This window comes from Chiloscyllium plagiosum, unplaced genomic scaffold, assembly GCF_037043375.1.
Source record: "Chiloscyllium plagiosum isolate Xiang-an unplaced genomic scaffold, Cpla_swu_hap1 HiC_scaffold_12, whole genome shotgun sequence".
Classification (NCBI taxonomy): domain Eukaryota; kingdom Metazoa; phylum Chordata; class Chondrichthyes; order Orectolobiformes; family Hemiscylliidae; genus Chiloscyllium; species Chiloscyllium plagiosum.
Window position 1 is genome coordinate 83,099,944 of NW_028270150.1, and position 16,844 is coordinate 83,116,787.

The 16,844-nt window shown below is 39.9% G+C and overlaps 1 protein-coding gene across 3 annotated transcripts in view; it reads left to right on the top strand.

Moving 5' to 3' along the window:
* The window catches only part of sh3kbp1 (SH3-domain kinase binding protein 1), a 176,625-nt gene extending 159,841 nt beyond the window's left edge, over window positions 1-16,784 (top strand). For 2 of the 3 annotated variants that reach the window (XM_043700471.2, XM_043700472.2), the window contains exons 14-18: window positions 3,286-3,395; window positions 7,597-7,740; window positions 12,405-12,655; window positions 13,776-13,839; window positions 16,100-16,784. In XM_043700471.2, coding sequence (XP_043556406.1) covers window positions 3,286-3,395; window positions 7,597-7,740; window positions 12,405-12,655; window positions 13,776-13,839; window positions 16,100-16,141 — 611 coding nt within the window. In that variant the 3' untranslated portion in view covers window positions 16,142-16,784. Of the gene's footprint in view, window positions 1-3,285; window positions 3,396-7,355; window positions 7,381-7,596; window positions 7,741-12,404; window positions 12,656-13,775; window positions 13,840-16,099 lie in introns of those variants that run through there. The other variant, XM_087992992.1, reaches the window with a different exon arrangement.
* Window positions 16,785-16,844: the final 60 nt, after the last annotated feature.

Here is a 16,844-nt window from a genome sequence, read left to right on the forward strand (position 1 = left end):
TGACATGGGTCTCTCTTTTGATCATCAAAATGATATCATTTTCTTCCTTTATCTTATGAAGTAAAACTTACATTAATGCCGTTCCTCTCACAACCTGAGGAAATCACTTTGCAACCAACTAAGACTTTGAAATGCTATCACTATTAAAATGTAAGAGGTGCAACAGCTGATCTACACAGCAAAGTCTCTCAAACAGCAGTGTGTTAAATTCCAAACAATCAGATTTAGTGATGTTGGTTCAAGGATGAATATTAGTCATCCTCCATTCTTTGTGTCATTAGTACATTTACAGTCCACCTGAGGGCATTCATGGGGCCAGACTTTAACCTCCGATCCAAAAGAAATTACTTTTCAATGTGCAACACTCCATTATTAGGAATGTCAATCTAGATTTTTTTGCTCAACCTCAAGTCTTTCGAGTGTAGTTTGAACCCACAAATTAAGTGAGAGCATTACTGCTAAACTGAGGCTGAAAATTGTTTATTATTTATTATAAAGGGGGCTGCTAGTAATCTGGAATGCTTTGCCCTATACTTTGTGTAAATTTACCAAGTGAGCAGCTGTACCACACAGCAGAAGGTCAAAAGTTCAGTCTTCTGTGCTGAGTTACTCAGCCTGGGGTGGAGCTGTGGGAAAGCACCATAGTTATTTTCAAGGTCTTTGGATTAGAATTGAGAGAAATAAATGAACTAATACTTACTATTGACTGCTGATAAGTGATTTGCAAGGACTCAGTTAAAGACATGGTATTTCCTGATGGTTCATTTGTTGATTGAGTGCCAAGGCTTTCTGATGAGTGACAGCTACATGGACAACAGCACCACAGACGAGAACGTGTGGTACAATGTCTAACCATTGAGGTCAATTTCTTTGGAAGGAAGTATAGTCAGTGAGTGAATAAGGTGGGAGGCTTCTAAGATCTGTTTTTATATTCTAAGGAAATGAGCAAAGCATAAATGTAATATCTAAATGTTTCATTTTGTGCACATGGTCTGTCAGTAATTTGCTTATGGGTATAGTCTTGTTTGGGTTTGCTTTATAACTTTCCCAGTATAACTTTACCTCAGCTTTTCTTGGACACCTTCTAGCATATTGCGTGCATGTTAGTGTGTCCTTGTTTAGTGTGGATCTTCTGTTTTGTTTTCCCATGGTTTCCATATTATCTGAATTAGCAAAATAGCACGTAATAAGATATGAACCAATTTAAAACAATATTGAAGATTATTTGAAAAGTACAGTAGAACATGTTAGTGAAATTATGTGCAAATAAACAGATTTAAACCTGCCTCACTCCTGTCGGTCACACTCTTAACCAAATACTAATCTTTGTTTTTATAAAATACCATATTCAAGTCATAATGATTAGATATTACCCAGCAATTATTGAATACACAGCTAAACCTCGTCATAGATGGCAAATTAAAAGTAAACTATATTTGGAAAATTTATTCTCTGAACATGTTTTCATTCTATTCCATGCTGCATACTTAAAGTACAGAAATTTCAGTCTGTGAGATTTTCATTCAATCCTTGCTAAGTCAGGTAATCTATAAGAGAAATAAGGTATTTTACATTTTTACTTATTGAGCATTTCCAGTTCTAGATCTCCTGTAGACGAGTGTCATTAATTAAATTGTTTTACCGGAAAGGCTGTTATTATCTTTGCTATGCTATTAGTGTGCTATGTATCAAAGTCACAGTGCAATAGACTTTTGGAAAAAATACATCTTTTAAAAGCTCATTGAAATTTCAATGTGAATCATAGAATTTTGTAACCCAGCAGAACTTTTTCTATCTGTATTGCTTCTGCTTGCTGATTGACGGAGCAGTCCGATTCGATCCCGCAGCTGTTTCCTTTTCCTCATAACTATGAAAATTAGTCCTTTGTCAACAGGACACTAATCCTGTTCAGTTGCTTATCAAAAGTTCCGCTGACATCTGCTTTCACCATTCTTTGTCATTAAAAATATATCTTCCCTGGTGCACTAGATCGGTACTGATTCAAATCATAATCCCTACAATGCGGAGAGAGGCCATTTAACCCATCAAGTCTCTAGCAGTCCTCAAAGAGGATCGCAACCTTCAACCTGATCCTGCAACCGTGCATGTGCCATGGCTCATCCATCTAATGTACATATCCCTAGACGTTATGGGCAATGTAGCATAGTCAATCCACCTAACCTGCACATCTTTGGACTGTGGGAGAAAACTGGAGCACCTGGAGGAAGCTCAGACAGACATTGGGAGAATGTGCAAACTCCATGCAGTTGCCTGAGGCTGGAATTGAACCTCGCAAGGAAAAACTGTTACCATTACCTAATTGTGCAAGGATTAGCAAATACAGATTTAAGGTTTTGGCCAAAAGCTGCAGAAAGATGTAAGGAAGAACTTGTCTTTTTGGCAAGCATATTGATGATCTGGAACACACTGCCCATGAAAGTAGACACCATCTATGACTGTTAAAGGAAGCTTAAAGACCTCTTGAGGAAAATAATCTTGCAGGATTCCAGGGTTAGACAGAGGGATAAAACTGGTTTGCTGTGTCAGAGAGCTGGTATGGACTTGATGGGCGGAATAGCCCGCCATGCTGTTAGTGACTTCATGAGTATCATTGAGTGCTATAATGCAGAGTTTTCCAATATCAATAATAATTTTATTTCCAGATTATTTAGCTGCTTGAATAATAAATTATGGAGGAATAAACAAGTGCAAATTCTGAACAAAGATGGCATATAGCCACCTGATTTGGCTAACGAATATGACAGCTGGAAAAGCGCAGCAGGTCAGGCAGCATCCAAGGAACAGGAGAATTGACGTTTCGGGCACAAGCCCTTCTTCAGGAATCATTCCTGCAGAAGGGCTTGTGCCCGAAATGTCGATTCTCCTGTTCCTTGGATGCTGCCTGACCTGCTGCGCTTTTCCAGCAACACATTTTCAGCTCTGATCTCCAGCATCTGCAGTCCTCACTTTCTCCCCTAACTAATATGACAACCCATTTTATTTTCATTTCTGCAAGAACACTCTTCATGCTTTTGGTGGGAACATTAAGAAGAGCTAATTTATATACAGTAACACCTACATTTAATTTAATCCAATGCATTGTTTGTACTATACATAGGATTTCAATAAAGTACCCCAAAATGAAATACTGCTTTGACTTGAATATTTTGCTAGATTTTCTGATTGCTGTTTTAAAGTTGTTCATGATAGCTGAAAATTACTCTAACTTAATTGTAATTTTTTTCCAATTATATTACAAGGTATTCTCTTTTTGTCGTCTTGTAGATGTAGCAAGTTTTGATAGTGTAGTCTCTTCCACTGAGAAACTCAACCATCCCACAACCTCTAGACCCAAAGCCAGTGGAAGGCGACCTCCATCTCAAGTCTTTACATCTGTAAGTGGTTAAAGAATATTTTGAATTGCATTGATTTTTTTTTTAAAAAAGTACAATGACAGGTTGTTTGGCCCATTGAAGCTATACGGTCATTTATACAGCACCTTGCTTCATATCATCATATTCTTCTATTCCTCCTCATCTATTACTCTGGCATTTCGCAGAAATGCATCTGTGACAACTTAACTGGCATTGAGTTCCATATTCTTATTATCTTTTGGATAAATGTTTTTCCTAAATTCTTTACTGGATTTATTAGCAACTACCCAAAGGCATTTTATGCGTATGTGAGAAACATGAGAATGACGAGAACGAGGGTAGATCCGATCAAGGACAGTAGTGGGAGACTGTGTATTGAGTCGGAAGAGATAGGAGAGGTCTTGAATGAGTACTTTTCTTCAGTATTTACAAACGAGAGGGACCGTATTGTTGAAGAGGAGAGTGTGAAACGGACTGGTAAGCTAGAGGAGATACTTGTGAAGAAGGAAGATGTGTTGGACATTTTGAACAATTTGAGGATAGACAAGCCCCCCGGGCCTGACGGGATATATCCTAGGATTATGTGGGAAGCAAGAGAGGAAATTGCAGTACCATTGGCAATGATCTTTTCGTCTTCACTGTCAACGGGGGTGGTACCAGGGGACTGGAGAGTGGCGAATGTTGTGCCCCTGTTCAAAAAAGGGAATAGGGATAACCCTGGGAATTACGGGCCAGTTAGTCTTACTTCGGTGGTAGGCAAAGTAATGGAAAGGGTACTGAGGGGTAGGATTTATGAGTATCTTGATTAGGGACAGCCAGCACAGATTTGTGAAGGGTGGGTCTTGCCTTACAGGTCTTATTGAATTCTTTGAGGAGGTGACCAAGCATGTGGATGAGGGTAGAGCAGTGGATGTAGTATACATGGATTTTAGTAAGGCATTTGATAAGGTTCCCCATGGTAGGCTTATGCGGAAAGTCAGGAGGCATGGGATAGAGGGAAATTTGGCCAATTGGATAGAAAACTGGCTAACCTGTCGAAGTCAGAGAGTGGTGGTAGATGGCAAATATTCAGCCTGGAGCCCAGCTACAAGTGGAGTTCCGCAGGGATCAGTTCTGGGTCATCTGCTGTTTGTAATTTTTATTAATGACTAGGATGGGTCAGTAAATTTGCAGATGATACGAAGATTGGTGGAGTTGTGGATAGTGAGGGGAGGGCTGTTGTCGGCTGCAAAGGGACTTAGATATGATGCAGAGCTGGGCTGAAGAGTGGCAGATGGAGTTCAACCCTGCCAAGTGTGAGGTTGTCCATTTTGGAAAGACAAATAAGAATGCGGAATACAGGGTTAACAGTAGGGTTCTTAGTGAGATGGAGGAACAGAGGGATCTTGGGGTCTATGTTCATAGATCTTTTGAAAGTTGCCACTGAGGTGGATAGAGCTTGTAAGAAGGCCTATGATGTATTAGCGTTCATTAGCAGAGGGATTGAATTCAAGAGTCGTGAAGTGATGTTGCAACTGTACAGGACTTTGGTTAGGCCACATTTGAAGTACTGTGTGCAGTTCTGGTCGCCTCACTTTAGGAAAGATGTGGAAGCTTTGGAGAGGGTGCAGAGAAGATTTACCAGGATGTTGCCTGGAATGGAGAATAGGTCGTATGAGGATAGGTTGAGAGTGCTAGGCCTTTTCTCGTTGGAACGGCGAAGGATGAGGGGTGACTTGATAGAGGTTTATAAGATGATCAGAGGAATAGATAGAGTAGACAGTCAGAAACTTTTTCCCCGGGTGCAACAGAGTGTTACAAGGGGACATAAATTTAAGGTGAAGAGTGGAAGGTATAGGGGAGATGTCAGGGGTGGGTTCTTTACCCAGAGAGTGGTGGGGGCATGGAATGCGCTGCCTGTGGGAGTGGTAGAGTCAGAATCTTTGGTGACCTTTAAGCGGCAATTGGATAGGTACATGGATGGGTGCTTAAGCTAGGACAAATGTTCGGCACAACATAGTGGGCCGAAGGGCCTGTTCTGTGCTGTATTGTTCTATGTTCTATACCTTCTGTTTATGGCCTCCAGTTCCAAACGGTTGCTTTCTCATTAGGGAGAGGTGACTCCTCGTGGTTTAACCTGAGGGTCACCATCCCTCGGGCAAGGAGAGAGGTTGAGAAGGGAAGTCCTCGTTAACCTCAGACAGTGCAGGAATTGAACCTATGCTGCTGGCATACCCTGTATGACTACGCCAATGGTGTCTGTTAGCCCTAAAACATACACATGCTGTTCCTGCTAGCCTTACCTGTGAACCCCATAGGCTTCACGTATCCCCAGGTCTGCACCCAACCCAATCAGATGAGCCTGCAGCAGATCCTCCCCCCAAGCCCCTGACCAATGAGGTGTGGTCACACCCTGTCACCCCAGCTTGAAGTCAAGGTGCTTTGCATAGTGTATGAATCCCCTCCCTATCTAAATTATACTGTATCCCCACCGTACAGATCCTGTTGTCCTCCTTCACAATTGTCATCCCACCTTCACCCCAGTCTGCAGCCCCCATCCCAAAGACGAGCTCATCGATTCTCCTGCCTGTATCATTTGGCCTCCCTTCCTTCTTTCTCCCCCAAACACTCTTCTCCACCCCCCCCCCCTCCCAACCCCCAAAAAAGAAACCTCTTGCCACTTAGTTGGACTTGATACAGTCATCCTGGCCCATGCCCATGAGCAACCAGCTCAAACCAGACAACCCCAGATGAGATCAGCAGAACCTTGTGAAGGCTGTATGTCTCCCTGACAATGATAGCCTCCCACCCCTTCCTGTCCTCACATTGGACAGGCTACTATGAAGCCACAACCCTGTCCATGATCCACTCCCTGACCACAATGGCAATGATGACCGCCATTAACACCCCAAGGGAATGCCTAACCATGGATGGAATGGGAGTCCGCCCTTTACTTACTGTGCCAGCACCCACTGACTGACTGGTGTCTTCATGGACCTCGGTGAGGATTACTCCCCTAAAACTTTGGGACGTGGCCGCTTGCTTGTTGCGCATTCCATATGTGAACTGCATAAGCTTCTGGTACATAGGGAGGTGTGAGATTTGCTGTACAACATGCTACATCAAATGCCCAGCCCCTTGACTGAAGATGGCTACTAGCAAGGCAGGCTGCCTATTTATGGGAATGCACTAATTGGCACAATACAGCATAGATGGTGCAAGCACACAGATGGGCACAAAGTGAGAGACAAAGTGAGCAATCTTGAGGTGCAGCCTGGTTCAGTTATGTTCTTGCAGCAGCCTTTCAGTAAAATTGTTGATGTGCCCTGCATTGCATTTCTAAGCTTCTTGAGCGGCCTACAAATGGATTGGAATGGTGCCATGATGATTGCAATGGGTTGGCCAATGTCTCATGCTCATGTCAAAAGTGAGGAGTGTGTGTTGCTGGTACCTTTTGGTTTGTGCCCTGGAATACTGCTGGGTCCTAAGCAACATGGAGGTCTTTGCAATCAATCACTAGGTACACGTTCTGATTTCCATCTTGATTTTTCTCTTGAAGACCAGATTAGTTGTGTCTTTTATAAAATAGGGTGCCAAATATTGATCAGGTGAATTGGGCCATTAAGAAGCAATAATCTTCATTAATTAGTCTAATAAGAATCTTGCCATGCTGCTTGATAAAAGCATAAAAGGTAGAGCAAGGCGCACTCAATGTCGAAGTAGAGCTCGATGCTTCTACTTCAAATCTCACCATAGCTCACATTGCTCAGACTCCTTTATCATTCCATCTTGTGTGTTTATTTCAAGTTCAAACATTTATACAGAACTTAAGGAGATGTGATGTATTTTGTTATATTCGTTTGTTGTGAATCGTGAATTATGAATACAATACATTCCACTATCATGTACATGCGTGATATGTAATAGAAGTTTATCTTTATTGGACACTGCTTTTAAATTTTTTTTTTTAATATAAAACTGTAATCTGTTTCTTGCTTTCAGAAAAATTACTGAACAAAATGAACAGGTTGTATAAAAATTTTCATTGAATTGAATTGTATTTCGTTTATAAACACTAAATGCAAAGATATCCACATTAAATTCTATACCTTAGCAATTTGCACTTGTCCATTCTCATCTCACAAGAGAGTGGCTAATAGAGATACAAACTTGGTTAGGGGGCTTTCAGACCTGGAATTTCAATACTAATATCCCTTGTTTTTATTTTTCATCTTTCTGGCAGCCATCACTCTCTAGTCCTGACTACTTGGATTCACCAATTTCACAGGAAGACAATAGAGAAGAACAAGACCGAATAGAACTTGAAACCAACACAAGAGTGAAAGAAATTGTAAAAAAAGCTCCAAGACCTATCCCGGTGTTTCCAGTGAGTTGTTAGCACTTTGCATTTTTTTGGTTGTACTTGAGTTAATGTTGAAATGTGAATTTAACCAGTTATGTTACATGCAAGATAAGCAAAATAAGATTTCATGTTTAATATAAAGCAGTATGAGGAGCTTTATAGATTAGTAGGAATGGTAATGTCAGATTGAAGAGTTTGTGAAACAACTAAAGATTTGGGAAAAAAGATGGCTTTCAGCAAGGGTTTTAAAGGAGGAGGTAGAAGTAGAGGATTTGGAGGGATATAATGAGGGTAATCCTAGGGAATAGGGCCTTGGGAAGCTTGACCTAATGCAGTGTTATTCAATAAAAGTCACTGACTAGCTAGAGGTTTGAGTAACATAAGCTGTAAGTAAGAATTGAGATCGTACTCAATGATATTGGCTATTAATGATCAAGAAAACAATTCTCATCCCTATCCCCAATTCATCACTGTCGGCAATTACTCACTAACAAGTATGGTTGTCCCCTTAGGAAATTCCATGTCACTGGTCATTGGTTCTGTGGGTCCTTGTGTGGCTAATGAGCCCAATCCTTGAGATGTGTCTCCAGCCCATTTGGCAGGTATTTCCAGGAGGTGGAATCGCTCCCTGGCCTTGAGATTGTTAGCATTCCTTTCTCTGATTCCTTTGCTATATTCTTGAGTGTTCTCAAGGAATTTTGCCCTTTTATGTTGTGATTCCCAACTTTTGAAGCATAAGGTTACTTTTTGAAATTAAGTGCTCCAGGATCTATCCCAAAGTATGGAATAAACAGTTTATTTTCAGTGTTATATAAATCTAAAACCAAGTATAGATTAGATTACTTAGTGTGGAAACAGGCCCTTCGGCCCAACAAGTCCACACCGACCCGCTGAAGCGCAACCCACCAAGACCCATTCCCCTACATTTATCCCTTCACCTAACACTGCGGGCAATTTAGCATGGCCAATTCACCTAACCTGCACATTTTTGGACTGTGGGCGGAAACCGGAGCACCCGGAGGAAACCCATGCAGACATTGGGAGAATGTGCAAACTCCACACAGTCAGTCGCCTGAGGTGGGAATTGAACCCGGGTCTCTGGCGCTGAGAGGCAGCAGTGCTAACCACCGTGCCGCCCACAATAATCATTAATTTTGTCCTGTACTCATCAAGTCTGTATGCAATCTGTGATGGCACATTAGGTGTCAATGCCTTGGAGTCTGAATTGTAGTTTGAGGCTGCTAGTCATATACAGTCCATCAAATAGGAATCTGTGAGGCGAGCGCAAAACACTGACTTGAATATCTTCACTTGGGAGAATGCTGTCTCAGAAGTATGTCGATACAAAGCAAGCTTTCAAAGCACAAAGTGATAGGAGTGGGTACTTTTCTCTGTTTGCAAATCCCCAAAAATGCTGTCCCTTTGACATGACTGAGCTTCATATCATTTTACGTAATAGTGATCCCCATGGCAAAATCAATTTTGTTGAATATATAGTATTAAGTGTACACCATCATACACAATCCTAAACAACCTGACTTAGATGACTTAAGTATATTTTGATGGTATTTATTTTTACAAGCTTTTGGGTAACTTTGTTTTCATTGTAAGCGAATATTTTATTTATTTTTGGTCTCTGATTCAGAAATGACATTCAAGTAGCATGATTAGTACCTTTTCATTAAATTGTAAAACTTTCCATCTGCTGAGGTTATTTTGGAGATATTCCTTCAGTTCTGTGAGCAAAGGAATTCCTGGATTTTGACCCAATGATGGTGAAGGAATGGTGATATTGTTTCAACACAAGAGTGTGTGTGATTTGAGGAAGAACTTTGCCAAGGTGGTGTTCCCATATAACTGTGTCCTGTTTTCTGTTAGTCATTAGTGGTTTGGAGGGTGCTCTTGAAGTCCCCAGCAAGTAGCTTCTGTGCAGATTGTAGGTAGTGTTTGGTGCAGTCATATTTTACTTGTAGTGAAGACTGCCTATTCAAGGTGGTAACTGAGAAACCAGCAAAACCAAGTGCTTTCTCCAGCATGCTAATGAGTTTCATGAATTTTTTTTGGAGCTGCACTCATGTTGAAAGGATGTTTCCTCTTGTGGGAGAGTCTAGAACTAGAACATTATTGCTTAAAAATAAGGGGATGATGGTGAAACAAATGATGTAACATTATTTTCTCTAAGGGTTGTGCCTTTGGAATTCCCTTCCTGAAGGGGCAGTGAATGCAAACGTTAAAAATTTTTTTAAGGTAAGTAGATAGATTAGTAAGGGGTCAGAAGATTACCAGGGTTATGCAGGGATGTAAAATTCAGGTTAAAATCAGATCAGCCTTGATCTTATTAAAGCTGACTCAAAGGGCTGTGTGGCCTACTCTTGTTGTGCACTTGTACAGGGAAACCGAGAACATTCTTTACCCTTATGACTTAAAAGGATGTTGCCAGGTTTGAGCTACAGGGAGAAGCTGATTAGGCTAGGGCTGTTTTCCCTGGAGCATTGGAGGCTGAGGGGTGACCTTATAGAGGTTTTTAAAATCATGAGGGGCATGTTAGAGTGAATAGACCAGGTCTTTTCCATGGGGTGGGGGGAGTCCAGAACTGGAGGCATAGGTTTAGGGTGAGAGGGGAAAGATTTATAAGGGATGTAAGGAGAATCTTTTTCACACAAAGTGTGAGTCCATGTATGGAATGAGCTGCTAGAGGAGGTGGTGGAGGCTGGTCCAATTACTGTATTTAAATGGCATCTGGGTGGGTATATGAATAGAGTAATAGAATAGTATTCCATACATGTACCACCCTCTGTGTGAAAAAATTGCCCCTTAGGTCTCTCTCATATCTTTCCACTCCCACCCTAAACCTATGCCCTCTAGTTCTCCCATCCCAGGGAAAAGGCTTTGCCTATTTAACCTATCCATGCTCCTCATGATTTTATAAACCTCTATAAGGTCACCTCTCAGCCTCTGACGCTCCAGGGAAAACAGCCCTAGCCTATTCAACATCTCCCTGTAGCTCAAATCCTCCAATCTTTGCAACATCCTTGTAAATCTTTTTTGAAACCTTTCAAGTTTCACATCTTTTCGATAGGAAGGAGACCAGAATTGCATGCAATATTCCAAAAGTGGCCTAACCAATGTTGCTGCTGTACAAAACATGACCTCCCAACTCCTGTACTCCATACTGTGACCAATAAAGTAAACCAAACTCCTTCACTATCCTGTCTACCTGCGACTCCACTTTCAAGGAGCTATGAACCTGCACTCCCAGGTTTTTGTTCAGCAACACTCCCGAGAACCTTACCATTAAGTGTATAAGTCCTGCTAAGATTTACTTTCCCAAAATGTAGCACCTCGCATTTATCTAACTTAAATTCCATCTGCCACTGCTCAGCCTATTGGCTAATCTGATCAAGATCCCGTTGTAATAACCTTTGCTGTCCACTACACCTCCAATTTTGGTGTCATCTGCAAATTTACTAACTATACCTCTTATGCTCCCATCCAAATCATTTATATAAATGATGAAAAGTAGTGGTCCCAGCACCAATTCTTATGGCACTCCACTGGTCACAGGCCTCCAGTCTGAAAAACAATCCTCTGCAACCACCCTCTGTTTTCTCCCTATAGGAAGGATTTAGAGGGATAAGGGCCAAGTGCTGGCAAATGGGACTAGATTAGTTTAGGATATCTAGTCAGCATGGACGAATTGGACTGAAGGGTCTGTTTCCATGCTGTACATCTCTATGACTCAATGACTCCACTGCTTTGGCTATCAAATTCCATCAGGTTTTTGATTTACAATGTCGACTTGAAGGAATGGATTACACCTAATCTGTGAAATTGCCTGTTGAATTCTTCAGTTAAGTTCCTCAGTTGTGCACCATTTTCTGAATGGAACTATTTTTATTTGTCTTTGATTTTTTTTTTGTTTCTAATTTTTTTTCCAGACTCCGTCTTGCAGCATTTTTTATTTTAAATAGGAAGGACAACAGACCCAGTTCACAGTTCAACTTGTTTATTTTTGACATTGTCAGTAAGGAACCCAGAATCTAGCAACCACACATTCAGATCCACTACACACTTCATTCCTGGATCTAAGAAATGTAATGATTTCAGGTGTAATATCTAAAAATCTTTGCTGAACCTTTGACAAGTTAATCATCTCACGTCAGCACAGAGGATTAGTTCACTGTAGGCAGCATTGAGTTAATTAAGGATTTAAACAGGTGGCTGTGAAGAGTTATTGTTCGAATCAAGTTTACAATTTTCGTGACATAAGAAAAATCCATGAAATCACTCATGCTTTCTGGTGAGTTATATAGTGGCATTTGACCAGGGGAAGTCAGGTCTGCATTAGGACTAAATATGGCTGGTGTATCATTATTTTCTGTACTTCATCTTAATCAATTATTTTGTGTCACGGTTATTGTAGTTTACTGTGATTTAACTGTCCCTCCTCTCTCCTTGTTAAGAGTAGTGTAAAATTAAGGCTTTACCTTAAACTGAAGCAATGAATATTTTAATGCTATATTTTTGAAAGAGATCTAAGGCTGAATCTGAATTGTTTTCCATACCCTTGTGAATACCACAGCAAACGTCATTGTTACTCCTTCTTTGTGTTCTTCTGAGATCCTTGACAGTATAATAATTTGGTCTAGGTAATTTTTAGTCGTCTTTCTATGCTTGAATTATCCTAGGTATCTGATAAAACATTGCCACCAAAGCCAGGAGCTCAAAATTTGCCATCTGGAAGCAATGCACATGGATCAGCTGTCTATGCATTCCACCATGGCATCACTTCTGCAGCTGGCCAAAGACCAAACTCCCCATCACAATACAGTACTGATCTCAAGCCAAAGATTGACAAGACTCAGGATCCAATTGAGGAACTAAGAGCACAAATGAAGGAATTGAGAAGCTTCATTGAAATTATGAAGTCTCAGCACAAGTGAGTTGATCTTTCTGCTGTTTACAGATTAGGACCAAATTGTACACTGCAGAACCCAAATATCATTATCTATCAGGCTGATCCTTGTCCAATTTTCATATATGGAAAATCTTAAAAGTAAGACACAAACATAATTAAGTTGTTGGGTCGGGGATTTTCCTAACTAGATGTAGTATAACCTAACACACAAACAGGAAACGCTACAGAAATTCAGCAGGTCTCGTAGCATCAGTGGAGAGAAAGCAGAGTTAATGTTTCAGGTCCAGTGATGCTTCTTTGGAAATGTTTTCCATTCTGAAGGGTCACTGGATCAAAACGTTGATTTTGCTTTCAGTCCACAGATTCTACCAGGCATGCCGAGTTGCTCTAGCAATTTCCATTTATGTTTCAGATTTCTAGTATCTACAGTTTTTTTTTTAAGTGAAACCTAATTCTGTTGCTGTTAATTTATGATAATCATCTTGTCATCAACTAAACATCTGTGATGCCCTGTATTAACATGGGGAAGTGTAGTATGTCAAGGATAGATAGCTGCATCCTTGCCAATCTAAGCAATCCAATAAATCAGAATCTTAATTAATTACAGGTGATTCTGGGATTTTACTCAGTGCTTTTCACAATACATTCATTTCTCCTGTAAATTACCTTGACTATAATAACAAAGCTTCTAGAATTTCTTATAATTGTCATTGTTTACTGAGTAAATTCAGGATCTAATTGAAAAAAATGCCTGCTACTCAGCTCACTGCATAGCTTGTTGGCTCTGACGAGAACTCTAATTTGCCCATGAATTTAAGCAGGATGGGCAGTTCATGTTTTTTTTGGTAATTCATAAATTTTCATTGACTTGGGAAAACAAATAATGACCACTATTCTTCATTTATCATTTCATTGATATGTAACCTCAATACTCATATTTGCATGCCTTTGAAGTTCTAACACCAAAGTGGATGCTTCCTTCTGTAGCAAACCTGCCAACAAATACTCCCCATTTTATGCATTTTAATTTAAAACCATTTTGATGATAATGGGAAAAAGTCTGAACTTATTAAAGTCTACAAAGATGTCAACTTGCATTTATATTGGACCAGATTGAAATAGTGCTGTTTCCTTTTGACAGAAAAGAGATTACACAGTTGATGACTGAGTTAGATGAAGAAAAGAAGATCCGTATATCCTTGCAAGTGAGTCATATCTTTAATATGTATTACTCATGAGCTTGTTATAATGTGGGGATCCTCAGTTCAGTAGTTGGGTCAGTTGGATTTAGTTTTTTGCTTAAATTCTTTTCAGCGTCTTTGAGTGCTGTTTCTTTTCCACTCCTCTCTCTCTCTCCCCCCTGCCTATCTCCCTTGAGAAGTGTATTTGTTTTGGTATTAGGCTTTCCACATCTGCTGTCTTCTCAGTTCTGACGAAGTGCAACTTAGCAAGGAAAGCTATTTCTAGGTAGTATTTTAACCCAAATGCCTATTCGTCTCAAAGGCATCAAATACAGTTTCTCCAAATGAATATCACATTCTTTTCGAATCCTTTCAAATATAACTGTGAACTCAGAAAATGGAAGTTTAAATTTCCAAATAAAATGTTTTCACTGGGCTGTAACTAAAGTACAGATCATATCCTGGACCAATTTAGTTGGTTTGAATATTTCCCATGGGTGGTCCACAGATTTTTGTGACCTGTACTTTATTAATAATTGAAACAAGAATGACTGCCATTAATTTTCCAGTTTCCAAGTCAGTTTTATTACTCTTTCTGATGTAAGCATCACTGATAAAGTCAGCATGTAATGTTCATTCCTACTAATTGCCTGTAGTAAGGTGCAGTACATGCCATGTATGTACACCAATAGCATTCGTGTGGAAGGAAGTAACAGGTTTCTGGCCCAGCAACAGCAGTGAGAATTCTGAAGTTAGGCTGGTGTCTAGTTTACAGTGGAACAGAGGGTCATGGTGATCCCATGTAGCTGCTCCCTGTGTCCTTCAACATGGTAGAACTCATGGGTTTGTAAGATACTGCTCTCAGAGCCTTGTCAAGTTGTTATAATGCAACCTATGTATGGTACACAGTGTTACCAGTATTCTTCAATGGTGGAGGATTGGCAACCCGTTTACTAGCTTCCACATGCCTGTCAAGCATGGGTTGCTTTATTTAGGATGGTGTCAAACTCTACTTGCCAATACTCAAGGTAGTAGAGAGTATTCTATCATGCTCCTGCTATGGTGGCTGAACTGGCCCCTGACCTTGTTTGGTAGCCATAGTACTATGACCAGAAAGTACTGGACCTGCCAGTTGTATGCTACCAAATGTTAATTCTAGGTTTGCTAACATAGTCAACAAATGTTCAGTGGAATTACCATGATCATCACTTTGCACTTATATACCTAAATGTTGCTCAGGTCTTGATACTGATACAGTTGGCCTATGGCCACATGCAGCGTGAATGATAATTAATGCAACTCTGTGGCAGGAAAGTGGAGTTATGGATTCTGAGATCACTGGCTAAATGGCTGCCGTCTACTCCTATGATCATCACACTCCTGACCTCATTTTGGGATAATGGAGCTGATTTCACCTGATTGTCAAAAATGAAAATTAGGCGCAAATTTACTGGTACATATCTTCAGTGGTCACAATCCTGCCTCATGTATTCTAAGGAAATCAAATCTAAGTACTTTGTCCTTTCAAGGAGCTGTGCAAACCTTCATGGTGCTAAACACTACATCAGTTTGTCCACTAGCAAAATGTATGTGAATAGCAGTTTTTAGAGAAACCGGGTAGTCCTCCAGGTTTCCAATGTCAGGTAGAAAGTACATGGAGTACTTCGGCACGTTGCTAGGTACCTTAGACAATCCTGCACAAATGAACAGTTAAAGCAGCTGCAGCTAATGCAGTGCACAGATTTGTTCATCTTACCTGCCATTCAGTAAAATGAGCTGTTATGTGAAAACAGATTATGTGAATACTTTAGTGTGCCTTTGACTTAACATGGAGATGTATCTTATTTTAAAGAACACCAAATTGCATACTAGCTGCCTGATTTACCTTTGATTTCAGGAGCTGCTATCTCAAAAGGAAAGGATGCACTAGAATGGAATGTTTAAAAATTGTGTGGATTATCAGATTACACCTAAAAGGAATAGAAGCCTAGTTGATAAACAATGCAATAAATTGTCAAGGGTAGGTAAAGTAACTTTTTACTGCTGGTGAAAGGGCTTGGTAAGAAGCACATCACGAAAGAGTGCAGAAATTATTTGCATTAGCCATTGGCTTTTGCCATTCAGTAAGATCAATGTCAGTGTGGATTAAAGGTGTACTCATGATCTTTGGGAGTTGAGACTAAGGATAGGCAAGTTAATGGGAATTCTCATTGTGGTAATTGAAATAATAGAAGTGATATCACCTCTACTCATATCTCAGATTAATTTAGCTTTCTGTTTACAGCTGGAAGTGGAAGGAATTAAGAAAACACTTCAAGCAAAATGATACTTCTATGGCATGAATGTTGCAGTCACACTTCTGATTGCTCTAGGACTTGAGATGCAATGCAGCCAAATTTAGTTTTGTGCCAAATTTATTTTGTAAGCATTATCCCCTTGCATCTTTTTCTAAAAGTTTTCAAATTTTATAATGCAAAATAAGTTAATGGCAATGGTTTTACTATGTCCCTGTACTAAATGCACTGATGTCCAAATGGCTAAAGCTAGAGGCTTAATGCATAGGTGTATATGAGACATATATACACATTTACAATAAAGTAATTTCAGGCATCTAAGCCCACACTGGTAGTATACAATGATGCTCTTTTGCAATAAAGAAAATGTAATATTTTGAGTGCCAGTTTATGTATGCCTGACCTTTTGTTCATTTATTTTTTATGTTGACATGCTTGTTAATTTTGTCAAAGTCCTTTATGTAATAGGTGCTTTGTATTTTGAAATTTATCCCTTAAAAGTACAGCAATGGGTACAGGGAGTACAGCATTCTTCTAACTAGATTAACAATGTACAAAATTAAAATTGGTGCCTGCATAATCTTATTAAAAGAATGCTGCAGTCTTAGTCTACCCATTAAGTGTACTCTGAATTATTTCAAACAGATTGATTAAATACACATTGCTATTTTCAAACTGTCTGGACACTCTTCCTTTTACTATCTGGTATAAAGATTGAGCTCACTAAGATTCTAA